We start from the raw sequence: 26,837 nt of genomic DNA on the forward strand, positions 1-26,837 counted from the left end.
TCCATTTTACTGCTCTGTTGGATAGGCATTGTTTACAGTTTGGAGCTATTATGAACAAAGCTTTATAAACATTCTTATATAAGCATTTTTTTTTTTTTTTTGGCCAGTCCTGGGCCTTGGACTCAGGGCCTGAGCACTGTCCCTGGCTTCTTCCTGCTCAAGGCTAGCACTCTGCCACTTGAGCCACAGCGCCGCTTCTGGCCGTTTTCTGTATATGTGGTGCTGGGGAATCGAACCTAGGGCCTCGTGTATCAGAGGCAGGCACTCTTGCCACTAGGCTATATCCCCAGCCCCTTATATAAGCATTTTTGTAGGTTTTAAAAAATTATCTTGAAGTTTGAATTGTTGGTTTAGAGGAGAAAAATACATTTAAACTTAAAAAAAGTTCTGTAAAGATTTCCAAGGCAGTCAGTTTTTCATGTCCTCAAGAATGAAGGGAGTTGTCATTGTGTCCTCTTCAGCATTTTCTGTTCTCTGGGTTTGTTTCTTTGTTTTCTCTCTCTTCAGTGGATGGAGCATTGTGGCATTATATAGTTCCTGTCTGCATTTTCTTGACAACCAGTTTGAGTACATCCTTACTGTATTAACTGGCCGTTCATATTTATTTGTGTCTGTGGAGGAGCACCTGCCTCTTTAGTCTTTTGCCCAATCTCTTTGAAATGATGTTTTAAAAATAACTGAATTTTTTTTATAATTGTGTAATTAAGAGTTATTCTGAATACCAGTCCTTTTTCAGATATGTGTTGGTAATATAATTCCTCCAGTTTATAGTTTGCTTATGTGTTTTGAATGCTTTCAGTGCATCTTTTGAGATGGATCATCCTTTTATTTTTATCCTGTTACTTGGTAGTTAAGTTGATATTTGAGCCAAGTTTGCATTTATAATACATGGTCTACTTAGTCACATTGTATCTGCTTTTTACGGATGCTGAAATTGCTTTGCTAATACTTTGTGAAGGATTTTCATGTTTTTTATTCATTAAGGAGTATTGCCCTTTTAATTCCCCTACCCCACTTAGTATTTCTAAGTTTAGAATTTTCTAGCCTCAGGGCTTGGTTTTGGGTATCAGGATGGATTGGTCTTCTTTGTACCCTGTGGTCTTCTCACTCTTTGAGCCTCTAGGAGAAAAGCCAGGGCTGTCAGGAGGCTCTCTCTGTTTCATGTCTTGTAGAGGAAAGGTCCTGGGCTGGGAATATGGCCTAGTGGCAAGAGTGCTTGCCTCATATACATGAAGCCCTGGGTTCAATTCCCCAGCACCACATATAGAGAAAATGGCCAGAAGTGGTGCTGTGGCTCAAGTGGCAGAGTGCTAGCCTTGAGCAAAGAGAAGCCAGGGACAGTGCTCAGGCCCTGAGTCCAAGGCCCAGGACTGGGGAAAAAAACACCAAAAAGGAAAGGTCCTGAACTACCTGTTGTCTGATTTGTGAAAATAGTACTTTCTTATTTTATTCTCCTTTGATATTTATCCAGAAGGTGATCAGGTTTTAATTTTGTGATTCAAGTTTAGTGCCTGGACTTTGTGTTTCCTGCCATTCTCCTTTCCTTGGTGTCCTTTTGCTTTGGATTTCTTTTCACTGTGGAATAATGTTTGTTGAACTATTCAGTTTGCTGCTGAGGCAGAGGAACTAAAGTTCTTACTATTAAATTGTTACTTGCATGGAATCTCAGAGAATATTATCCACATCTGATATATACAACAAATTAAGACTAAAATTTATAAAGAATAACACATTGAAACAGTATTATTGACTTCCCCTTTGCTCTTTGCAAAGTTATTGTACTAGCTCTAATTGTACAGATCACCTCTAATAGCCTTCTCATGCCTCTAGGTTTTATCTTTTATCTCTACTTGATGTGAAATTATCTAGTAATGACCTTATTTTAAACTTTGTTTTCTTTGCATAGTCCTTAAGTGCCTATTTAGTTTCTTTTAAGTATTTTTCATCCATAATTTTCCACCACCTTTTATTTCTTTCAGTTCATTCACTCCAATCTTCTTGATGCCCTTTTCATTCCTAGGGCAGACCCCATTTTGCCTTCTTATAGCTTTATCATGTGCAAAGTTGAAGGGGTCATCAGTTACAAATGTGGAGAATGAGTATCACGTCTCTCCAGTATCAGAACTGTTTGTTGAACATTAAGGGCTATTAAAGGTCATGCTTCTGATTTTCTTGTTTTAGTGTTACTGGGGATAAACCTTGAGTCTCATTAGCAAGTGCTTTATTGTGGAGCTATACCCCGTTCCCAAAGATCATGTTGTCAGGGATCATGTAATACCCATTGAGAAGTTTTAATAATGATTAAAAAAGCAGGATCAAAGCCCTGTGTATGGTATGAAGATTGTTTTATAAAATGGCTGTATATGAGGAAAGTATATCACAGTGTTGACAAATTTTCAAGAATAAGTATGTACTTTATTTTTAGACAAAAACCTCAAATGTACATGCAAACTGATGTGTTGGCATATGAAGTAGTGGTTTTCAATCCTGGTTGTGCTGTAGATCATAAGCTTTGCTGTAGGGCCTGGTTATTGGTATTTTAGTTACATTCACCAGGTGATTCCTTTGTTTATCAAGGCTGAGAACCATGGAAAAGTTGGTGTTGAGGGCACCTTAGGTATTTTATATGGAGTTATATGTGCTTACTTTTTTATTCTTGTTCTGAGATCCTTTACCTAGGCGATTGCTTCTGGTATGGGTTTTTATTTTCATATGGAAGACTTGTCAAAGATTGGGTTATTGTTGATATATCTGCTTTATGAAAAAGCTCTAAATGGTTAACTTACAACATCTTCTATTTGGCTTTGGAGTGCAGTTAAGACATACATATTCAAGATGGATGTTTATATACTTACTATGAATATTCTCCTTGAACCAGTGGTGAGATTCTTTGTTCTGGGTCTTCAGTCTTGGCTCATGCAAGCAGCTGTAGAACTGTGATGCTAGGTCACCCTGGCCCATCTGTACTTAGCTTCTAGATAATGGAGACACTGTATTTATTTATTTATTATTTATTAATTTATTTATGGGAAATTGGTAATAATAAGTTGGATAATGCATGTGGAGTCTCTCCCTTTCTTCCCTCTGTCTCTCTCCTCTCTGTCTCTCTCTCTCATCTCATCTGTCTCTGTCTCTCTCTCCCAGCTACAATCACCCCTAGCAGTCATGTTAGGAGCAGATCTGGAGGTGGAGGTTAGGTTATTTTGGGCTTATATAAACTAAGTGTCAACTGGTAGGAATTTGTATTCTAAAGCTCCTGGCAAGGAAGATTGCTGACTGATGTTTGATTTTTTTACCTACTGATGTTATGAGAAGTGACCCAAATTTTTGATTCAGATATATTTTTTTTCTAGGAAGGAGAAACTTTGTACATCTCCGTTTTTAAATGGCAGCCAGTTGCTTTTAGATGGTGCCATTGAAATGTATCACATTTTATTTTTTTTCTGTTGTCATCTTCATTTTGACACTTAGAAGTCTTAAGGAAACGTTTAGTGATATTCTAGTTAAAATGTCAGTCCCAATTTCTTTTCTAAATCTTGGCTATTACGGAGTTGGCAAAGTATTTCAGATTTGAAATATGTTAATAAAACTTTAGTTATGAGTTAAGGTATTTTCTTCAACAGAAATAGCTAGCTTTGGCTAGAGTGCAGTGGTAAGAAGTAGTAACTCCTTTATTTTCTGATAATGGAAGCTTATTAGATTAGTAAAAGTATGAAATGAGCTCAAAAGGCCTTCATTGTGGTAGGGCTTTCATTATAATGGCCTGATGGGTATGGTTGATTCTCATTATTGTAAGTTTAATAAATTATTGCTTGAAGGAAACTTAAAAATTAAACTTGATATGACGTAGTTTGGAACTGAATAAATCAAAATTTTATACTGATGGTAGTAATAAGCCATGAGTTGTGTTATGAAAATCCCTTTCCAAGCTTAATTTTATTAATGAGCTATTCCAAAAGTTAACCAAAATCCCTTCTCTTTGATTATACCTTCTTTGTTCCTTGCCTTGGTTCTGCGATTCTTGCTCAGTTGTTTGTTTATACATTCTCTGATGTCTTTGGCTACTCTGTTGACAGGAAAGAAGTCACAGGATATGGGTAGGTCAGAATGGAGTCTGTGGCTTGGTTCTGCCTTGAGGAGCCAGTGACTTCAGAGTCCGTGTACACCAAGGCTGGTATCTTACAGTACCAGGCTGAAAGTGTAGCTGTCACGAGGAAAGCTTATAGCTAGGTTCTTCTACAAGTAAGTGCATGCAGGTGAACCAACCTGCTGTGAAATGCTCATCCAAAACTGGGTGCTGTCCCACTGTAAGCACGGATTTATCACTTACATAGTTTTTGAATTACAATAAATCTGAGGTAATAGAACTGTATGGCTTTACATAAATCTCAAGGAGCAAAACTGATTGGTAGCTAAGCTGATTGAATAAAAAAGAAAGTGAATATATTTTAAGTATTTGCAAAGGATGTGTCTAATACCAAAAGAGTACATGTTTTCTCTCAGTTAAGATAATCAACTTTAATTATCAGTTCCTTTAATGCTCTAGTAAATCTCAGTACCATCTACACAGGTTTGCTGTCCAGACTCATTTTCTTCTCATACCTCCTAAAAGAAAAGCAACTCATAGCCTTAAAATGTTTGCTTTATTTGAAGTTTCAAAAATTTTTTCTAGATCCTTAATTTAAAATGATTTCTAATCCCTTAATAAAGTTGATAATAACAAGCAATAAACATAAAAATACTCACCTTTATTAATAAAAATCTGCTCACTGAAAAACCTACAGAATTATAAGCTCTTTCTCTTCTTTGTTTAACAAGGCAAATTCTTTACAGGCTGTTTGTTGTTGTTCAGATACCTTTTTTCAGATGTTTGCTTTTTTGCAGGTAGTTTAAATTGCTAATAATCCTCAAACTGGGAGAGGAATGTAACTCAGTAAAGTTTGTGGAAAACGGCTGTTACAGCTTCAAATTATCATGTGTTGGAAAACATGGGAATTCATTTGAGAAAGGAAAGTTCAGTGGACAGGGTCGGGCTTGCTCTGGAGGTCAGAATGAATAAGGCCTGTTTCTACTAGTCCTGGCCCACCAGATAGAGCAAGCAGCAAGAAAGAACAAAGGAATAGGATTTTGCCACTAATTGGTTAATTTGGGTATTGACATTTTATTAAATCTCAGAAATATCTTGTAGCCCTTTGGTGATAGAGCTAACATGGTTGCTGGTCTTTGCTTAAGGGAAAGCTTAATAAAGATAAAATTAGTTAAAGCGTTTTTCTTAAACTTCTGCAAAGACTGAGCTGTATATCTGATTTTGTATAATTTATCACTTACAGAAATGGAATTTGAGAGGAATTTAGGGCTTAGAGGCTATTCTGAGAATATCTGAAATAGTTCTAAGGAGTTGCTTAATGTTTAAACAGTTATAAGTTTAAGTATCAAATTGCAGTCTTTTGAAAGAAAAATTGATTAGTCTGTTTTGAAGTTTCATTGAAAATAACTCAGTAGTTTAACTAGCACTAGTACTAACACACTCTTGTATTTTAAGGAGCCCAGTGACAATGGACCTCTTTTTACTGAATTAAAGTTCTACCAACGAGCTGCTAAACCAGAGCAAAGTAAGCAATATAATACATATGTTTGCACATTTAAAACACCTTTTCATTTTGTTTTGCTTGTATAGGCCACCTTGTTATTTTTTTCCCCTTTATACAAAACTAAATTTGGGGTTGGGGGCATGGCTTATTTGGTAGAACTAGCCAGTGAGCAAAAGTGTCAGGTACAGAATTTGAGTCCCAGTCTTGAACCAAAAAAAGAAAAAAAAAATCTTTCATGTGACATTTCTGTGAGGTCATCTTGATGTCTTAATAGTTTTTTTTTTGGTCATACTTCACCTGATATTAATGTAAAGAGTGATACATAATTTAGAAAATATTGTTCAGCATTGAAACTAACTTTAGTCCTTGAGTTTGATGGTAGAGGGTCCACATTGTCTTGAGTGTTCTTCTCAGTGGTGGAGAACATGCCATCACTGATGAGATGGCGTCTACTGAGGGTCTAGGTGGAGAGCAGAGCCCCATCCAGCTGCTCTCATCCACGTTAGCTTCCAACTGAAATCCTCAGATCTCGCCGTCTCTTGCTTCTCCCTCTAAGAACTCCAGAGCTCTGCAAGGGTGGGAGAAAAGCTTCCCCATCTTTCCTACATTTTGGTGATGATTGAGAAAAGATATAAAAATTGTAGAGGAAATCCCCAGTTTGTAGAGTAAAAATAAGTCTTCCTATGGAAGCAGGTAAATATTGAAATAGAGAAAGAGGATTACTGTAAATAGCAATATGGTTTTCCTTTTTTTTTTAATTCCTTCTTGTGCCAGGACTGAGACTTGAACTCCAGCCTCACATTCTCGGCTTTTTGCTCATAGCTGGCACTCTACCACTTGAATCACACAGTTCAATTTCCAGTTTTTTGGTGGCTAATTGGAGATGAGAGTTCTCTTAGATTTGTCTGGCTTCTGACCTTGATCCTCACATCTCAGCTTTCTGAGTAGCTAGGCTTATAGGCCTGAGCTCCTGGCTGGTTTTGCAGGTTTTATTTATTTATTTATTTTTGTCGGTTATGGGGCTTGAATTTAGGGCCTGGCCATAGTCCCTGAGCTCTTTTGCACAAGGCTAGCACTTTACCACTTTGCACAACCCCACTTCCAGTTTTTGAGTGGTTAGTTGTAGGTAAGAGTCTCAAGGGGAGTCTTCAAGGGGGCTTTGAACTGCAATTCTCAGATCTCAACCTCCTTAGTAGCTAGGATCACAGGTGTGAGCCACTGTTACCTGGCACTTGGTTTTGCTTTAAAAATAAACAACAACTGTAAAAAATGCTTTTTGAGCCAGGTGCTGATAGCTCATGCCTGTAATCCTGGCCACTTGGGAGGCTGAGACCTGAGGATCTCAGTATGAGTGAAGCCAGCCAGGCAGGAAATTCAGTAGAGCTGTGGCTTAAGTGGTAAAACAACAGCCTTGAGCAAAAAAAAAATATCAAAGGAACAGCACATAAGCCCAGAGTCCTAGCACTGGTGTGTGCATGTACGCACATACATCTAAAACAAATAAGTGCTGTTTGCATATTTAAAAGAATGTAACAGTTTTGAACATTAATAAAATGCTTTGATTATAAAATACTTCATGTTATACTATTCCTTTTTTGTAAATAAAGATGAAGTCTTGTATTCATAATTGCATTCTGCTCTTAATGATTTTAAAAAAATTATCATTTACATATAGCAATTGAAACCAAGTATCCACTTTAACTTGCAGTTCAGAAATGGATTCATACCCATAAACTGAAGTACCTTGGTGTTCCTAAGTATTGGGGATCTGGTCTACATGATAAAAATGGAAAAAGGTAAAAACGGCGTGGGATTTCCCCCCCTTCTTCTTTGGACATTTCCCATCTTTAGTCAGAGTTATTTACTTAGCATCCACCTCTCTATAGACTGACCTGGCCAATGTGGACTAACCGTGGTTGGAATAGATGAATAAGATACTATCTCTGCCTTCTTCCTATAGCAGTAGATAAATGCTGGGTTAGGATGGGAAGCCTCTCAAGCCTGGAGGGCTTCTGTGGAGCAATATCACCTGACCACAGCCCACTGACAGGAACAAAGTCTAAGCTAAGGGGCTCTGCCTTTCGCATGTGTGTATGTGTATTTGTGAAACGCTTCTCCATGTCTTTTGTACAGAAGAGAGCTCTTAGGATTCTATGTGGTATTTCATGTTGGATACCTAATCTGCCCATGGAAAAAATCAGAATCCTGTTCGTTATGAAAGTTTTACTCTAACTAGGGAGGAAATATAAACATGTTTGAAACATTTAGAGAAATAACTATCTGCCAACCTGTGTGATTTTTTTTTTGTTTTGACTCTTAAATGTCTTAGGACTTGAGAAAATAAGAATGTTGTTCACATAGCTAAGTTGGAGAAAACCTCTATTATTTTAATGCACAATTGGCATAATTTAAATATTTGAATGAATGAATGGAACTTCATGGCCAGGTTGGTATTGAGACCTCAAGAATAGATTTAGGGCTGGGCATATGACCTGGTGGCAAGAGTGCTTGCCTCATATACGTGAAGCCCTAGGTTTGATTCCTCGACACCACTTATATAGAAAATGGGCAGAAGTGGTGCTGTGGCTCAAGTGGCAGAGTTGTTAGCATTGGGCAAAAAGAAGCTAGGGACAGTGCCCCGGCCCTGCGTTCAAACCCCAGGACTGGCCAAAAAAGAAAAAAAAAGAAAAAAAAGAATAGGTTTAGTTTGAAATTAGGGGTATATTGGTTAATATGCTCTTAATTCCAAGTAAAGGAAAATGGATTCAGCTATCTGAAGCAGTCATCAGGGGCCCTGGTTCCTTGTCTTGTACTGTCAAGACGCAGAGGCAGGGTTGCTCTGTGTAGCTCAGGCTGGCCTTGGGCAGTCTGTCCTCCAATCTTAGCCTTGACTACTGGGATTAAGAGGTGTATGCCATCACACCTGGCCTGACTTGCTGTTTGCCTTCATCTTGCTCCTCCTCCTCCTCCTCCTCCTCCTCCTCCTCCTCCTCCTCCTCCTCCTCCTCCTCCTCCTCCTCCTCCTCCTCCTCCTCCTCCTCCTCCTCCTCCTCCTCCTCCTCCTCCTCCTCCCTTCCTCCCTTCCTCCCTTCCTCCCTTCCTCCCTTCCTCCCTTCCTTCCTTCTTCCTTGAAAGACTTGAGAGCTAGGGCAGATGTTGGGTAGCTGGCTGCTAGTATTTTATTAGAGATATGCGCATCTCTCACAGAAGTGTGGACACTCCTTGTGTCATGTATGCCACATTGTCACTTACAGTTTCACAGGAATAAGTTTGCTTTGAGTGACCAGAGCCCAGGGGAGACAGTTGAGGCTGATTGTAAGTGGTCCGGTGAGGGCACTGTCCCAGAGAACCTCTCAGGGGCTGGAGTACCGATGGGAGTCATGTGTGCTCCATCCTTAATCTCAATCACTGCTTCCTTGTGGTGCCCTTACCTCTGGCTGCTTCTGCAGATTGAGGTTGCTATAGCTGTCTGCTTCAAAGAAGTATGTGACACACTAGAGTTGCATACAATGTACTGATTTCCTTTTCTGGTGGAGGCTCTTTCAAAATAATCATTAAAGGTCTTTGAAATGGAAGAAATAGGAAGTAAGATTATTCTCTGCAATCCCCCTTCCTCACCAGAAATCCTGTTAGCCGTTATTACTATGAAATCAGTTAAGCTGGTTTATGTTTTCCTGTTACCTGAATTGTTTTAAGTCCCTAGAAAAGTATGCACCAAAGGTTTTGCATTAGTAGAGTTACTCAGAAGTAATGTAGATCACAACACTCGGTGATGTGATGGAGCTAACTTTCCAGAAGAATGTGGTGACAGTTTCTCTTAATTTGCTGAAGCTTTAGCTGATATTTGTTACTTAGCTATGATGAAATTAAAGGATTGTTTAGAATGAGACGCTATGTGCATAAAAGACCTGCTTAATATAGTTTATTAACAGACCTTATGCTGAAGTAAGCAACAGAGTTTTAACCTTTCAGACTATCACAGAGGGGGTAAAACATATGTGTTATTATAATTACACACATCATTTATTTGTAAAATCTTATTTGCAAGATATTTGTTATGGTCTCATTTCTGAACCTTTCAAAGCCAGTTATTAAGGAAAACAAGGAAGTAAAATTACTGTTTCTTTTTTATCTCAGAGGTCCTGGCAACAGGAAATATTACATGAATGATAATATTCTGCTATGTTAGAAATAGCTTGAGATGTTGGGGCATTACATAGGAATAAGAACTTGGCAAGGCAAAGTTTACTTGTGTAGAAGAGTGTACCATAAGCCAAAATTTTGGCAAGCAAGCACAGGGAGCAGGCAGGCTGCTCCCTCTTTATCCCTAACAGTGCAGTACCCCGCCCCTCTGCTCAGATTGGCTGAGCTCAGATTCACAGTCTGCAAAAGGATGTGGCTTAATTAACAACATGCAACTAAAATTCAAGGAACTCCTAACAAGATGCAAGATGCCATAATTAAAGTGCTCAGGAAAAGGATGTGTGTAACTACAATGTAATGAACAAGGATCAAGCCACTTGGCCCAAGTGGGAACCCTTCAGATAATTCTTTCAATATTAACAGAAAGAAAGCAGACTACTTTGGCAGAAAAGATACTTTTCTCACACCACTAACTTTGCCTTATTTTGGACAAAACACTTTACATTGTCCACATTATTTACTAAAGATGTGCAGATGTAAAGAATCCCCAATTTTGTATTGTCCTGTTTTTTTTTTATGAGTTGGTTCTTCCTTCCCTATTAAAATAATCATACTGTATTATTGTCCAAAACCTATTACTTGTAAGTGGGGTTTTGTGTTCTGATAATACAGCCTCAGTGGTTAGAAGTGAGGGCTTACCACTTCCCTAGAGGACAGGAGACTTGCCAGTTTCCTTCTGCTGTGAACTAGAGGTGACAGGAGCACCCCCTCTTATTGGTGGTGTGAGGTTCAAGTGCTCTGAACCAGTGCTATGTTCATACCAAACATTTAGCCAAAGCTGCCACTTAGTGTGACTCGTTATGCCATCCCTGTTGGAAGACACTCTGACACGTTTTGAGCATGATCTTGGTTTTTATTGATAGCTTGGAAAAATTAACCAGACAAGTTGGAATTTGGAAAACTGTTGAAGATAAAAGTGATCTTCAGAGGAAAAGCTAAATAGTGTTACTGCAAGCCAGGCTCTTCAGTATAGACCACGTCTTAGAATTTGAGGGTTCGGAAACATATTAGAAAGATGAGCCCCTCCCTCACTTCACTTTCGTCACCAATGCAGCCAAGGAAGTAGTGTTACTTGGCCAAAGTGACAGCTGTTTGGTGGCAAAACCAAAAATCTTTGCAGTTTTTCAGGGCATTTATTTTCTCCATCTTGGCTGATGAGTGTTTCATGTCTTAACGATCCTTCCTCATCACTTAAACGATTTTACTGCGTTTAGATGTCACGGCTGCTCTGACAGCCTTGATCATCATAGCAGACAGTTGATGCTGCTCAAATGTGCTCTGGAAGTAGAGGAGCAGCCAGCCCAGGAAGGAGGCTGCTGTCCAGAGACAGCCTGGACTTCAGGAGAGGGACCAGTGCAGGGCTCACATTCTCATTCAGATAATGTTGTTTTCACCGGAGGGGACTGTGTTAGGCAGTCCGTGTGAGTGTTATCTTAAGTAGAAAGTTACCTCCTTGGACTCACAGACCTAGAAGAAGCCCTGGGAGTAAAGGCTGGGACAGGAAATAGGAATTCCTGATTGCTAATTGGTAGGAATGTTCAAAGCTTGTACATATTTTTTTCTTCTGTTTGGATTTTAAAGAATACTGCCTTAGTAAACATTGACTTGAAAGAAATCATTTTGAAAGAATATTTTCTGTAAAATGTTGGAATATTCTGTTTTATTGTCTTCACTGACCTTTTTTTTTTTTCTGGTCTTCAGTTACAGGTTTATGATAATGGATCGCTTTGGGAGTGACCTTCAGAAAATATATGAAGCCAATGCTAGAAGGTTTTCTCGGAAAACTGTGTTGCAGCTAAGCTTAAGAATTGTATGTGAGCTACATTCTTCTTGTGTTGAAAACAATTGTTTTTAATACAGTGAAGGCAACTTTCTGTTGACGCTTGGTCCTCTGCTGGCTGCTGTTAGGTATTGCATTAATTTATTGTGTGTGATATTTTCATAGCTGGAAATTCTGGAATATATTCACGAGCACGAGTATGTACATGGAGATATTAAGGCCTCAAATCTTCTTCTGAGCCACAAGAATCCTGACCAGGTAGTTTCATAACTTTAGTTTCTCCTATTTAAATGTGTTGTTTGAAAACAAATATGGTTGTTCTGAACTCTTGAACCCAAGCAGAAGTTTTACTTTATGAAGTAGATACGGTAATAATATTTCTTTTTGACACTTTTATCTAGTTAACATTCTACATTTTTGATGCAATTTGCTGGCACTTTATCAAGTTGGCTATTTTGCCCTAAATAATATTCAGAAGAAGTGCTTGTGATACAAAATGAATTTCAAATAGCTGTTTGGGGGTGGGAGCTTAAAATTACATAGTACACCAATGAATTATGTTTGCCTGTCTGCGTTGTCACTTTTTTTATTTCCTTTGTTCAAGAAATCCATCAAATGTAAGTGTTCTGTTACTTGGAAAATTTGGTCTTTAACATGTTGATTATTCAAATCAATTGGTTTACAGAAATATCTGAGCTGTCTAAATTTGTATACCCTTAGTGTTTGGAATTCAAATGCTCATTTTTAAAAGTTTGCTCCATGCCTTTCTACTTTGTATTGTTCAAGAGGAGAAAAGCTAGCACTCGGTCTTCATTTGGGTCAGCTTACTTGGAATGGAGGGAGGGATCTATACAATTTTCTTGTGGCTGTTATTTATGGGTTTTGTAAAGTTCAGTTGTCATTCATACTGGGGTCATGGTACTTAACCTGCATTCACTTTTTGATCTTGTATGTAGTATGAAGACTTTATAAAGCATTTTAAATGTGTTGAGTACTTTTCTGATAAAAACAGAGTTGGGTATGGCGGTGCATATTTGTATTCCTAGTACTTGGGAGGCTGAAGCCGGGCGTTCAAGATGCCAGGCAGCCGTGTACTACATAATGAGATGCTGTCTCAAATAGCAAAAACAAAACAACAGACCAAACATACCTACCAAAGTAAAGTGTAAGGGTCTCACTAATCGAAGAAGTGTGCATTTGTATAATATGGAAGCATAACTCATGTTTGCAGGCTTATGCTTTGGATGGGGTTACTTTTCTAGTGTTTGATCCATCCTTACACTTGATTTCAGTTTTGCCCTGTCCCCTGTACACAGTTACCCAAATGAGAAATGTAACAGGGGCTATGGGAAGTAGGAAATAGGGGAAATAGGGGAAAGACAAATGTATTGTGGGCTAATCAGAACCACATGTATGTGCCTTTGAGATGTGTAGATACACTGTGCAAAGGTAGGTTAATTATGAAGTAGTTAATATTTACTTATTAATCTGTAGTATTTAAATGTAGATAAGGAGCTGGATGCTGGTGGTTCATCCTTGTAATCTAGCTGGCAGGAAGCTGAAATCTGAGGATCTTGGTATGAAGTGGGGCCAGAGTTATCTCGAATTAGCCAGCAAAATGCTGGAAGTGAAACTATGGCTCAAGCAGTAGAGCACCAGCCTGGAAAGAAAAGCCAAGCAAGAGGCCTGAGATCCAGAGTTCAAGCTCCAGTACAGACATAAAAATAAATTAAATATAAATAAGAGTCACATCTGAAAGTTCTTTTTTTTTTTTTTCCCTTTCCTTCTTTTGAATACACTTTTTTTTTTTTTTTTTTTGCCAGTCCTGGGGCTTGCACTCAGGGCCTGAGCCCTGTCCCTGGCTTTCTTTTGCTCCATGCTAGCTAGCACTCTACCACTTGAGCTACAATACCACTTCCGGCCTTTTCTGTTTGTGTTGCGCTGAGGAATCAAACCCAGGTTTTCATGCTTGCTAGGCAAGGACTCTACCACTAAGCCACATTCCCAGCCCTCTTTCCTTCTTTTTGATGATACTGTACTGGGGTTTGAACTCAGAGCCTTGTGTTTGCTAGGTAATCATTCTACTACGTGAACCATATCCATATCCCTAGTCATTTTTGCTTTTAGTAGTTATCTTTCAGGTAGATTTCATGCTTTTGCCCAAGCCTGGCTTTGGGAGGCTTTGATCTTCCTAATCTCTGCCTTCTGCATAATTAGCCTGCAGCTGTGTGCTATGGTACTACCTTGCTTGCCGAGGCAAAGTCTTGCTAGTTTTTTTGCCCAGGCTGGTCTTCTTGCTGTCCCCTGTCTCTACCTGATAAATAGCCGTGATTACAGGCCTACCTTGCAGTATTTTTATGTAGTAAATTGATATTTGACCATTTTACCACTGAAGCAATAGGAATAGAAGATAACTGTTGCATCATGTGTTAATTATGTTAGCATCTGTTTTGTGTGCTTCATGGAGAGTGTTATTTGTATTACAATATGTATCGATGGTTTATTTTTGTGCTCACTTTTGTACCAGACCTTGTGAGAAAAGTGTATGATCTATGAGCCTTGTTCAAGTTAACAAGACAAGATTAATTATAAGTTCATCATATACTTCTCTAAAGAAAGTACATATCAAATGATATTATCCAGAATATAGTCACATGGTCATTTAATGTTTTTAGTAAAAACAAAAATGCCTGGGCTGGTTTTGCAGATTAGAAGTAGAGTTGTGGAAGAGCTAGTATGTGCAAGGGTTTGATTTCGATATCCTTAAGTAAATGAAACGATATTTTAAAAATTATTGTAGCGTATGTGCAATGAGTTTGGCTTTAAGTTGTCTTGATTACTGGAAATTTATAGGTATACTTGGTAGATTATGGCCTTGCTTATCGCTACTGCCCAGAAGGAGTTCATAAAGAGTACAAAGAAGACCCCAAAAGATGTCATGACGGCACTATTGAATTCACCAGCATTGATGCTCACAACGGCGTGGGTAAGGCCACAGTTCTTGAATGAGAAACACTGCTAATGTTTTCAACTGAGTTCTTACACAGTTCTTGGTGGATGCAGATAGACAAGGAATGGAAGAGACAGAGTGGGGATGGGAAAGGGGTCAGAGGTCATTCTCCTGCCTTTGTGGGACAGGGTACTCTCCCACCCGCCGTGCTCCTGATTCTTGAAGGTAACTGAGCAGTTTCATCCAGCTGCACTCAGGACTTGCACTTGCTTTTTATGTAGTGTGGTCGAAGGTTGCTGGGATCTGTAGCTTTCTTATGCAGTTTCATATCAGGTTGTTTTTAACTGATTAAGCATTTCTTTTTGCTGTGCTTAGTACTATGGAGGGTCTCAAACATCCAGTTCTCTGGGCCTCTTAAGAGCGTTACACACTTGTAATTGGTTTTCCATAAACAATATTAAATGTGTCATAGTTTCGGCTTCCTAGATTAGTAATCTGAGTTTGAAATCCTAAAGTATAATTTTGGATGATTGTTAGTGGGAGATAAGTTTGTCGTAGTGAGCTCACACTATGATGGAAAGAGCCTGGAGTAGAACGCTTCACTTCACTGACTGCTTTATATACACCTGAACTTGGACCTTGAAAGTGATTTTAGTATGCCTAATCTTCTTTTGTATTTGTAGCGCCTTCGCGACGTGGTGATTTGGAAATACTTGGTTATTGCATGATCCAGTGGCTTAGTGGCCATCTTCCTTGGGAGGATAATTTGAAAGATCCAAACTATGTTAGAGATTCCAAAATTAGGTAAAGGACAACTTAAAACTTTGGGGCTAAGTTATGCTAGGGAAAAAGATTTTACTCAATTTCTAGACAGGAGCTGTAGGGTTGTTCTGTTTTCAATTTTGTATGTATTTTTTCAGTTTTGAGAAGGGGTCCTACTATGTAGTACAAATTTCCCTGGTACTTGAGATCTGTTCGCCTCTGCCTCCCAAGTCCTAGAATTATAGGTATGCACCAACATTTCCAGCTCAGAACAGTAGCTTTAACTGACACCAATGTGGAAATTAGAAAGTACAGGTTAGATAGTAAGGTTCTTTGGAGTTGGCTTGGTTGATTTTAGAAAACCCTCTGGAATCATATGTGGGATATAACACAGTGCTACTTAGTGTGCTCTTTACTGTTATTAGATAGATAATCTATGATACCATGCTTCATTGTTTCCTTTTTAACAGATACAGAGAAGATATTGCAGGCTTGATGGAGAAATGTTTTCCCGAGAAAAACAAGCCAGGTAGGAAAAAAACTGAGATGTTGGTAGGGAGGAGAAAAGTGTGATGCCCATACACAAGTTCTGGGGCATCTCAAAGAGGCCCTTCCTACTCCACAGATGGGTCGTTTATGGCTGTGTGAGCCTCACTTGGTTATCCAACTCATTGTACTTAAGGGCGTTTTATTTCAGTAATCTTCCTTTTAAGCCCAGTGTGGTGGCTCATACTTAGAATCCTAACAACATAGGCAACAACGATCAGGAAGATCAGGGTTTGAGGCCAGCCCAGACAATAAGTTAGAAAGATTCTTCCTCCTCCCTCATCTCAACCAAAGGAAAGCTTCATGTGGTCATAGATGCCTGTCATCTCAGCTATGCAGAAAGCATCAAAAATAGCACCCAACTGGCTAGGGCACAAATGAGAGACTATATTTAAAAAATTAACGAAAGCAGGAAGGAGTAGGGTTCTGCTCAGGTTGCATAGCACCTGTGTCTGGCTAGTGTGAGGTCCTGAGCTCAGAACTCAGTAGTGGGAAGTAGAGTTGTGCCTCCAGTGATAGAGCCTGCCATGAGAAACCAAAAGGATAGCACTTGGGCTCAAGGAACCCAGGCTCAAGCCTCAGTACCTGCACAATAAACAAACAAAAACAAGAGTAGTATCCTATTCCCAGTCTTTACTCCAGTTCTTTTCGCATTTTTAATATTTAAAATTTAAATATATATCCTTTTGTCTTTCAAAATTACTTTCTTTTACATTTGGTCTCAAATTTTTTTAAATTAATTTTTATCTTGCTTATCTGGCAAAATTAAAAACATACTTTTCATTGGACAATTGACTGAAAAGACTCTTTTGGATAAGATGTATACACATACACACACACACACACACACACACACACACACACGATCATTTTACAGTAGCCATGCATTATGTTCTTACAGGGAGGAGAAATAGATCGAATGTTGATTATTACTAAATTATTAGTTTAGAAAATGATGGTGTTACTCTTTCAGGTGAAATTGCCAAATATCTGGAAACTGTGAGGTTACTGAATTACACTGAGAAGCCTCTGTATCAGAATTTACGCGACATTCTTCTGCAAGGGCTAAAGGCCATAGGAAGCAAGGATGATGGCAAACTGGACCTGAGTGCCGTGGAGAACGGAGGCCTGAAATCCAAGGCCGTGACAAAGGTGAGCGCTTACGTTCTCCTCGGGAGGGGGAAGTACAGGAACGGCCCTGTGATGCCGGCAACCTGGCAGAGGGATTTTTGGTGGCACTGACCCCATTGATTAGCTGCATCTTCCCCTCAGTCATGCCTTGGGCTTGATCTTAGCTCAGTTTTTCCATGTGGATGGTGTGGTAACATTTGACCTCTTCAAACTGGGCAGATGTAATTGGTCTTTTGTTGGTTTGTTCTGTCATTTGTTTAGGAATTTAGATTATATAGACCTGCATTAACTTCTTCATGAACTGTTGATTGTTTTTGTAATTAGTTATATTTATTGGCTTGGCTTCCTTAACTGAAATGAGTTTTTATTCTTTATTTTTCATTTTTTAAGACAAGGTCTCCCTTTTGTAGCCAAGCTAGCCTCAGACTTTCAGTCCTCCTGCCCCAGCCTCTGAGTGCTCAGTTACAGGTGTGTGAGGTGCTTGGCTGTCATCTGAATAAGATGCTGATTTTATATGGGACAGGCAGTCTTGTTAAAGAAAAATCCCTCTTGCATTATTAACTCTGTGATTAGCTGCAAACATCAGCAGATTTCCTTGGGTATCTCCTAATTCTAAACTATGAAAGGCTGGAAAACATATTTTCTCTTTAAAATCAGGAGCAGCCTATTAAGAGAGATTCCTATCTTTAACTGACAAAGGCAATTAGTATCACAAAAATGGGTCAGGAGAAGCTGGTCTTCTGATAATGTCATTATACAATGTCAGATACTCACATCTGCATACACATTGTTGTTTTTAAGGTTTTGGTCCTGAGTTGCTCCTGTTTATGTTGGGGGTCTGCAAGTGTGCTGGGGGCCAGATCCAGGACTAAGGGAAAAGAAAGTGTGTGTGTGTGTGTGTGTGTGTGTGTGTGTGTGTGTGTGTGTGTGAAGTAGACCTATGGTTCACACGCAGGCTTAAACAGTGTCCACTTCTTGCTCTGTCAGATTCCTTTGCGGGAATATTTACAGCTAGTTTCTTAGTGTTTTCCCCTAAAGTTTGCTAACTGTGAAGTCAAGATCTCTCCTGAAGTAGGAGCTTGTCCGTTTGTAACTCCCTCTTTGTGCTTACGTGCTAGGGCGCACCTGGCTTCCACAGGCTGTCTTCCATTACACCAGAGTTCAGGCTGCTGCAGAGCTTACCTCGGTAACCCTGGAACTCTGTTTGTCCTGGTGGCCCCTGGAGCTGGAAACAAGCTGCTGGTTATCTGGATGCAGCTTCACTTAAAGCAGAAGAAAGGCTGCAGTGTGGGAAGCTCAGTTGATTAACTGACTGGGGTGGGGGGGGTTGGTTACTCACTGCTAACACAAGGCTAAACTTTGTAGTAAAAAGAAGTTAATAAAAATTCAGATTAGATCGGGGTAAGACTATGAAACTGCTTGATAGCCCCACAACTGATGTGAGATGAATTTTGTTAATTTTTTTGTCTTTTGTTCACAAAGTGAAGTAGTTGGACCAGACTAACTTTTAAAGCAGAGCTCTGCTGATGAAAAAGCTACAAGGGAAAAAAAACTTTTCCTCTTTGGGAAACTAGTATGCTGTTGTTTTTTTTTTGGTATTATTTTAAAGTAGTGGTGCAAAGGGTTACGATTCTGTAAGTACAGTGTTTCTTGGTCAGTGTCACCCCTTTCGTTTTTCTTCTACACCTTTCTCCCATCCCTGCTCTCCCGTAGTTCAGTGTTTACATTATGTACACTGAATATAATGACTGCATTTGCTCGCCATCCTGTCTCCATTCTGTACTGGCCCTTTGCTCACCCAAATTGTTTCCGCTTCCTGACACTTGTTTTGATAATAGTATATTAGTTGTTCAGAGGAATCATACCTTTGCATTCTTCCCCTAAGTATACCATTTTTTTTTTCCAGTTCTGGGGCTAGAACTCAGGGCCTGAGCTCTGTCTTGGGCTTCTTTATGCTCCAGGCTAGCACTCTGCCACTTGAGCCACAGCACCGAAGACTTCTAGCCTTTTCTATATATGTGGTGCTGAGGAATCGAACCCAGGGCTTCATGCATGCTAGGCAAGCACTCTACCACTAGGCCACATTCCCAGCAATATACCAGTTTTTAAATTTTTTAATTTTTATTTATTTATTTTTTATTTTTATTTTTGGCCAGTCCTGGGCCTTGGACTCAGGGCCTGAACAGTGTCCCTGGCTTCTTCTTGCTCAAGGCTAGCACTCTGCCACTTGAGCCACAGCGCCACTTCTGGCCATTTTCTGTATATGTGGTGCTGGGGAATCGAACCCAGGGCCTCATGTATACAAAGCAAGCACTCTTGCCACTAGGCCATATCCCCAGCCCCTATACCAGTTTTTTAAAAAGCAAAGTTTATAGTAGCTTCCCCTTCCTCTGGTTACTAGGAAGCTGTATTTTCTCCCTGTTCCTTTTCTCCTTTTGAAGTATAAGTTACGAACTGTATACTTAGCAGGCTGAAGTCTTTTCTGGAAAGAGATAGGTTTAATACACTCAGTGTATATTTCTGTGTTCCTAAGAGGTGTCCTTGATGGTAGAATTTGTAGGAATTGGCCAACAGTGGAGAGAAGCAGAGTTTTTTTTCTGTTGTGTGCAACCATGCTTCATTATGGTGCTATATATTTGGAAACTAAAGTGAAATAGGAATATATCCACTTGGAAATATGGTTAGCTAAACAGCCAAAGAGTTTTATTTAAAGCACATAACTTTGGAATGTTTAAGCTAGAGAACACAGAGACCAAGTATGAATCTTGCCTTAAAAAAGTACAGGGTTGCTGAGCACCAGTGGCTCATGCCTATAATCCTAGCTACTCTGGAGGCTGAGATCTAAGGATCTCGGTTCAAAGCCATCCTGGGCTATGAGACTCTTATTTCCAGTTAACCACCAGAAAATCGGAAGTGGCACTGTGGCTTAAGTCGTAGAGCGCTAGCCTTGAGCTGAAGAGCTCAGGGACAGTGCCCAGGCCCAGAGTTCAAGCCCCACACTGACAAACAAAAAAGTACAGGGTTAGCCAGACTGGTGGCTTAGCCTGTAATCCCAGTTACTTAACTGGTAGGCAGAAATGAAGAGGATTGCAGTTAGAGGCCGCTCAGGCAAAAAGTTAGCTATACTCATCTTAATCAATAAGCTTGGTTATGAGTGTCAGCGAAGTTAAGATCATGGTCTTAGCCTGGACAAAAAAACATGACACCATATTTGAAAAATAGCTAAAGTAGCATAGGGTTGCTGGATTTAGGTGGCTATTTCAAGTGATATTGCAGCTGCTTAGTAAGTGTGAGGGCCTCCTTAAGTTCAAATCCCAGTACCACCAAGAGATAAAACCCCCCACAATACCCCCCCAACCTGATATTACAAGGCAATAGATATAGTGTATACTAACACTGAGTAGTTATGCAGAAGGCCTAATTTATGTAACTAGTCTGAGCTAGGTCTCTGGAGCCACAAGGATCAGCACCTTAAAAAATTCTTCCCTAGCTGGGCATTGATGGCTCACGCCTATAATCCCAGCTAATCAGGAGGCTAAGGTCTGAGGGTTGCAGTTCGAAGCCAGACCGGGGAAGAAAATCGGTGCCTCTTATATCTCTAATAAACTACTGTGAAAAAGCGGAAAGTGGCCCTGTAGCTCAAGTGGTAAAGCACTACCTTGAGCAAAAGAAGCTCAGGGACAGAAAAAACAAAACAAAACCTCTTCCCTGTAATGTTAGCTAAAAATTGCTTAGTTTACTGGAAGAAGCTCAACAAGTAAGAAGGATGCAGCTACTGCTATTAGCTATCTTTTTTTAGGGTGTTGACTGAGTTGCCTATACAACTCCATAGAAAGGCTGCTGACTGCAGTCTTGGGTCTCTAGAGCATGGTCCTATGGTTTATATGGGTACCTTGCAATTTCCCACTGTGTATTAGCCCTGTCAGTGATGTACACTTACTCTTCTTGGCTTTGCCTTTCTATTTTATTTCCCCTATTATATGATGGTGTATGTATGTATGCATGTTATGTATCTCTGTCTCTATCCATCCATCCATCCATCCATCCATCCATCCATCCATCCATCCATCCGTCCATCCATCTCAGTTATATTTGCTGACTGGACTTGCTAGCATTTCCTGAGCAAAATTACCTCCCATAGTTAAGTAATTGCCTGCTGGCGCTGAGCCTGGAACCAGGCATAGGATTGAAGGAGAGGCTACGGCTGCTCTGGTGGGTGGCTTCCTCTGTCTCCCAGGGGGGTGGCATTGCACATTGTTCATGACATACCATGTGGCCCTGAGCGGATGTCTGAACTCATCCCAGGGATGACTTGGTCATGGCATACGATTGTTTTTTAAATGTTTAATTCTATTTGCAATGATTGGGTGTGCACGTGTACATATGACAGCCTGGGGCCTGGATACTGTCCTGGAGCTGTTTGCTCAAGTTTTTGGCACTCTACCACTTGAGCCACAACTCTTATTTCTGGCTTCCTGGTAATTTGTTGGAGGTAAGAGTCACATGGACTTTCTGTCTGGTCTGGCTTTCAGCCATAATTCTCAGATCTCAGCCTCCTGAGTAGCCAGGATTACAGGTGTGAGCCCCTGACACCCAGCTATCTCAAATGTTTTTTTTTATATTGTGAATTTTTGCATCAGTATTCACCACAGAATGGGCCTATAATTCTCTTTCTTCTTGCTTCCGGTTTTGGAGTCACTAAAATACTGGCTTTACAGAATGAGCTCGACAGCATTACTTCATTTTCTATGTCATGGAAGAGTTTGGAGTATTGGTATTCTCCGAGGGCTTGGTAGTATACAGCCACGAATCCATCTGGCTCTGGGCTCTTCTTGAAGGTGGAAGATTTTTTTTTTTTAATTACTTCTTCAATCTCATTGCTTGTTACAGCTCTGAAGAATATTATTGTAATTTATATCAGGAAGTGTACTGATTTTAGAGTAAGTCTGTACGTAATGCCACTGCTGTGGTTATATTCAGCTTCTCCAAAGCTGCCTCTTAGTTTATATCCACCACCCCCCAGCAGTTACTGCCACTCACTGCACTAGATATTACGTTATAGTCCATTTTACCAGTTTTAGTGTATGTGTACTGGTTCTTTTTGTGTGTGTGTTGCCAGTACTAGGGATTGAACTCAGGACCTTCTGTTCTCACTGGGCTCTTTAGCTCATGGTTTGTACTCACTATTTTAGCCACACTTCTAGTCTAGCTCTTTACTGGTTAATTGGAGGTGGAAGTCATGGACTTTTCTGCCCGGGCTGGCTTTCAACTGAGAACTTGAGATCTCAGCTTCCTGAATAGTTAGGATTGTAGATGTGAGTCATTGGTTTGATTTCATTGAAGAATATTGATATGATGTACCTTTAGTGGCCTTAAGTATTTAATTTTATTATTTTATATTTTGTGAAGTGCAACTCAGTTCTTTTGCCCGTTTAAAATGATTTGTGGAGACGGGTGCTCGTGGCCCATACCTGTAATCCCAGCTACTCATGTGGCTGACATGTGAGGATTGTGGTTTGAAGCCAATCTGGGCAGACAAATTTGTGAGACTCTTACTCCAATTAATCACCTGGAAGGCCCCGGGTTCAAGCCCCAGTAATAACATATACACAATATACATATATCATGTTATCACCTTTTTTTTGGTTTACCAGAGTTTGAGTATGTGTGCTGTACATTCCACCTTCTAGTCTGTGGTAAATCTTTTAGTAATTGTGTCTGTTGATAGGCAGAAGTTCTTTTTTTTTTTTTTTGATATTTTTCTTTTTTTTTATTTTTATTTTTTATTAATTGGACATAAATTTTTTTACAAGGTGTTGTGCAAAGAGGGTGCAGTTACATAGTAGGGCAGTGTGTACATTTCTTATGATATCTTACAACCTGTTTTTCTATCCCTTGTCTAGGTCAGGTTGACATATATGCAATATACAATGTATCAAGAACATATACAGTATTCACAGACTTGGTCTCTACTGTCTCTCCGTCTCCCTTTGTTAACAGTCATATATCAGGGAGATCATGCCCCTTTGTTTTCTGTGTTCTAGGCTTGTCTCACTCAACATTATTTGTTCGAGTTCCGACCATTTCCCTGCAAATAACAATATTTCACCATTCCTAATCGCTATGTAGTATTCCATTGTGTATAAGTACCATATTTTTTGGATCCATTCGTCTGTGGAGGGGCATCTGGGTTGTTTCCATATTTTAGCTATTGTGAATTGTGCCGCGATAAACATGGTAGTACAAATGCCTTTTTGATATCTTGGATTTTGCTGTTTAGGATAGATGCCTAGGAGTGGTATGGCTGGGTCATAGGGTAGGTCTATATTGAGCTTTTTGAGAAACCTCCATACTGTTCTCCAAAGTGGTTGTACTAATTTGCACTCCCACCAACAATGGAGAAGGGTTCCTCTTTCCCCACAGCCCCTCCAGCATTTGTTGTTTCCTGAGTTCAGAGTATAGGCCATTCTAACTGGGGTGAGGTGGTATCTCAGGGTTGTTTTTATTTGCATTTCCTTTACTAGCAGGGATGTTGAGCATTTCCTCATATGTTTCTTTGCCATTTTTATATCTTCTCTTGTGAAGTCTCTCTTTAGCTCTTTTGCCCATTTCCTAATAGGTTTATTGGGCTTGGAGGGGCTTAGTTTTTTGAGTTCTCTGTAGATGACCGATATCAGGCCTTTGTCTGTTGCTGTGCTGGTAAATATCCTTTCCCATATCGTTGGCTGTCTTTCTATTTTGGTGGCTATGTCCTTAGCTGTGCAGAAACTTTTTAATTTGTAGTAGTCCCATTTGTCGAGTCTTTCTCCTATTTGTTGTGCCCCTGGGACTCTATTCAGGAAGTTCCTTCCTGTGCCTATAAGTTCTAGTGTCTTTCCTACTCTGTCCTTCAGTAGTTTCAAGGATTCAGGTCTGATGTTGAGGTCCTTGATCCATTTTGAGTTGATCTTGGTGCATGGTGATAGGCTTGGGTCTACTTTGAGTTTTCTGCATATGGCTGCCCAGTTCTCCCAGCACCAGTAGTTGAAGAGGCTATGTTTATTCCATTGTATATCTTTAGCTCCTTTGTCGAATATCAGTTGGCTGTAAGAGTGCGGTTTTATTTCTGGGTCTTCAGTTCTAATCCATTGGTCTTCCGATCTGTTTTTATACCAATACCATGCTGTTTTTGTTATGATGGCCTTGTAGTAGATCTTGAAGTCAGGTATTGTGATACCTCCTGCATTGCTTTTTTTGCCTAGAATTGCTTTGGCTATTCTAGGTTTTTTGCTGTTCCATATGAATTTATGGATTGGTTTCTCTATTTCAGTGAAGAATGTGGCTGGGATTTTGATAGGTATTGCATTGAATTTGTATAACAATTTGGGCAATATGGCCATTTTCACTATATTGATTCTGCCTACCCATGAGCATGGGAGGTCTTTCCATCTCCTTGTGTCTTCTTTGATTTCCCTTATTAGATTTTTGTAGTTTTCATTGAATAGGTCCGTCACGTCCTTGGTTAAGTTGATCCCTAGGTACTTTATTCTTTTTTTGGCTACTGTAAATGGAATTGTTTCCATAATTTCCTTTTCTGTTTGTCTATTGCTGGTGTACAGAAAAGCTGCTGACTTTTGTGGGTTGATTTTGTATCCTGCTACTTTGCCAAATTGGTTTATTAGGTGTAGGAGTTTGGGTACTGAGGTTTTTGGGTCCTTCAGATACAAGATCATGTCGTCTGCGAATAGGGATAACTTGATTTCTTCCTTGCCGATGTGGATCCTTTTGATGTCCTCCTCTTGCCTTATTGCTATGGCTAGGGATTCCAGCACTATGTTGAACAGAAGTGGGGAGAGTGGGCATCCTTGTCTTGTTCCTGATTTTAGGGGGAATGACTTAAGTTTCTCTCCATTTAATATGATATTAGCAGTTGGTCTGTTGTATATTGCTTTTATTGTTTTGAGGAATGTTCCATCTATTCCTGTTCTCTCCAAAGCTTTTAATAGGTATGGATGTTGTATTTTGTCAAAGGCTTTTTGGGCATCGACTGAGATAACAATGTGATTCTTGATTTTAGTTCTGTTTATGTGGTGAATTACGTTGATTGATTTACGGATGTTGAACCATCCTTGTGACTGAGGGATGAAGCCTACTTGGTCATGATGTATGATATTCTTGATCACTTTCTGGATCCTATTAGCTAATATTTTATTGAGGAGCTTTGCATCTGTGTTCATTAGTGATATTGGTCTGTAGTTCTCTTTTTTTGTTGGGTCTTTGCCTGGTTTGGGAATTAGTATGATATTAGCTTCGTAGAATGAGTTTGGGATTTCTCCCTCCATTTCTATTTCGCGGAAGAGTTTGAGGAGTATTGGAATTAGCTCCTCACTAAAGGTTTTGTAGAATTCGTTGGTGAATCCATCTGGGCCTGGGCTTTTCTTAGTAGGGAGGTTCTTGATTACCTCCTGTATCTCACCGTAAGTTATTGGTTTATTTAGCTGATTTATTTCTTCTTGGTTCAGTTTGGGCAGTTTGTACTTCTCTAAGAATTGATCCATTTCTGTAGAATTATTGTTTTTTGCTGAGTAGAGGTTTTGGAAATAGCTCCTTATGATTGTTTGAATATCGTGTGTACTTGTTGTAATTTTTCCTGTGGAGTCCCTGATTTTACGAATATGAGTCTCTTCTCTTCTTTTTTTTGTAAGTCTTGCAAGGGGTCTGTCAATTTTGTTTATTTTCTCAAAGAACCAGCTTTTAGTCTTATTTATTTGTTGAATGGTCTTTCTATTTTCAATCAGATTTATCTCTTCTTTAATCTTTGTGATCTCTCCCCTCCTAGTCGTTTTAGATTCTGTCATTTCTTGTTTCTCCAGTTGTTTTAGTTTCATCGTGAGGGTATTCACCTGCTCTGCTTCCATTCTTTTAATGTGGGTGCTGAGTGCAATGATCTTGCCCCTCAGTACTGCCTTAGCTGTGTCCCATAGGTTTCTTTGTGATGTGTTTTCTTTGTCATTGTGGCTTATGAATTCGTTGATTTCATCTTTAATTTGATCTGTGGCCCAAGTGTTGGATAGCAGCGTGGGGTTTAGCCTCCAAGAGTGTGTATAGGCTCTGTGGTATCCTTTGTTGTTGAGGGTTACCTTTAATCCACTGTGATCAGATATAATACATGGGATGACGTCAATACTTTTGTATTTGCTGAGGTTCTTTGTGTGGGCTATGACGTGGTCTATTTTGGAATATGATCCATGGGCTGCTGAAAAGAAGGTGTATTGGGTCTCTGTGGGGTGAAAGGTTCTATATAGGTCTGTTAGATCCATTTGGGAAATGGTGTTATTTAGGTCCTCAGCTCCCTTACTAATCCTCTGGGTGTTGGATCTGTCTCTTGGAGAGAGAGGAGTATTAAAGTCACCCACTATGATTGTGTTTGCGTCTATCTTGCTCTGTAATTCTTTGAGAATTTGCTTGACATATGTTGGGCCTCTTTTGTTTGGTGAGTATACATTTATCACCGTGATTTCTTGATTCTGTATTTTTCCTTGTATTAATATGTAGTGTCCTTCTTTGTCTTTTTGAGTGGACTTTAAAGAGAAGTCAAGCTTGTCTGAGATCAGGATGGCTACACCTGCCGTTTTGGTGGATGCATTTGCTTGGTAGATCTTGCTCCATCCTTTCACTCGAAGCCTGTTTTTGTCCCTTGCTGTAAGGTGGGTCTCTTGTAGACAGCAGATGTCAACTTTTTGTTTGCGAATCCATTCTGCCAGTCTGCTCCTCTTTATTGGGGAGTTTAAACCATTTATATTTAAAGAGATCAAGGATAAGGGTGTTTTTTCTCCTTCCATTTTCTTGGTGGGCTGTTTTTTCTTCTTCTTCTTCTTTTTTTTTTCTTCTTGTC

At 39.6% G+C, this 26,837-nt stretch overlaps 1 protein-coding gene across 3 annotated transcripts in view; it reads left to right on the forward strand.

Moving 5' to 3' along the window:
• Vrk1 (VRK serine/threonine kinase 1) overlaps window positions 1–26,837 on the forward strand; it is an 80,213-nt gene that overhangs the window by 34,506 nt on the left and 18,870 nt on the right. For all 3 annotated transcript variants that reach the window (XM_048362131.1, XM_048362132.1, XM_048362130.1), the window contains exons 4-11: window positions 5,543–5,612; window positions 7,300–7,387; window positions 11,496–11,604; window positions 11,740–11,832; window positions 14,428–14,560; window positions 15,208–15,328; window positions 15,757–15,815; window positions 16,806–16,984. In XM_048362131.1, the coding sequence (XP_048218088.1) occupies window positions 5,543–5,612; window positions 7,300–7,387; window positions 11,496–11,604; window positions 11,740–11,832; window positions 14,428–14,560; window positions 15,208–15,328; window positions 15,757–15,815; window positions 16,806–16,984 (852 nt within the window). The remainder of the gene's footprint in view (window positions 1–5,542; window positions 5,613–7,299; window positions 7,388–11,495; window positions 11,605–11,739; window positions 11,833–14,427; window positions 14,561–15,207; window positions 15,329–15,756; window positions 15,816–16,805; window positions 16,985–26,837) is intronic.

Source organism: Perognathus longimembris, chromosome 14 (assembly GCF_023159225.1).
Source record: "Perognathus longimembris pacificus isolate PPM17 chromosome 14, ASM2315922v1, whole genome shotgun sequence".
NCBI classification, from domain to species: domain Eukaryota; kingdom Metazoa; phylum Chordata; class Mammalia; order Rodentia; family Heteromyidae; genus Perognathus; species Perognathus longimembris.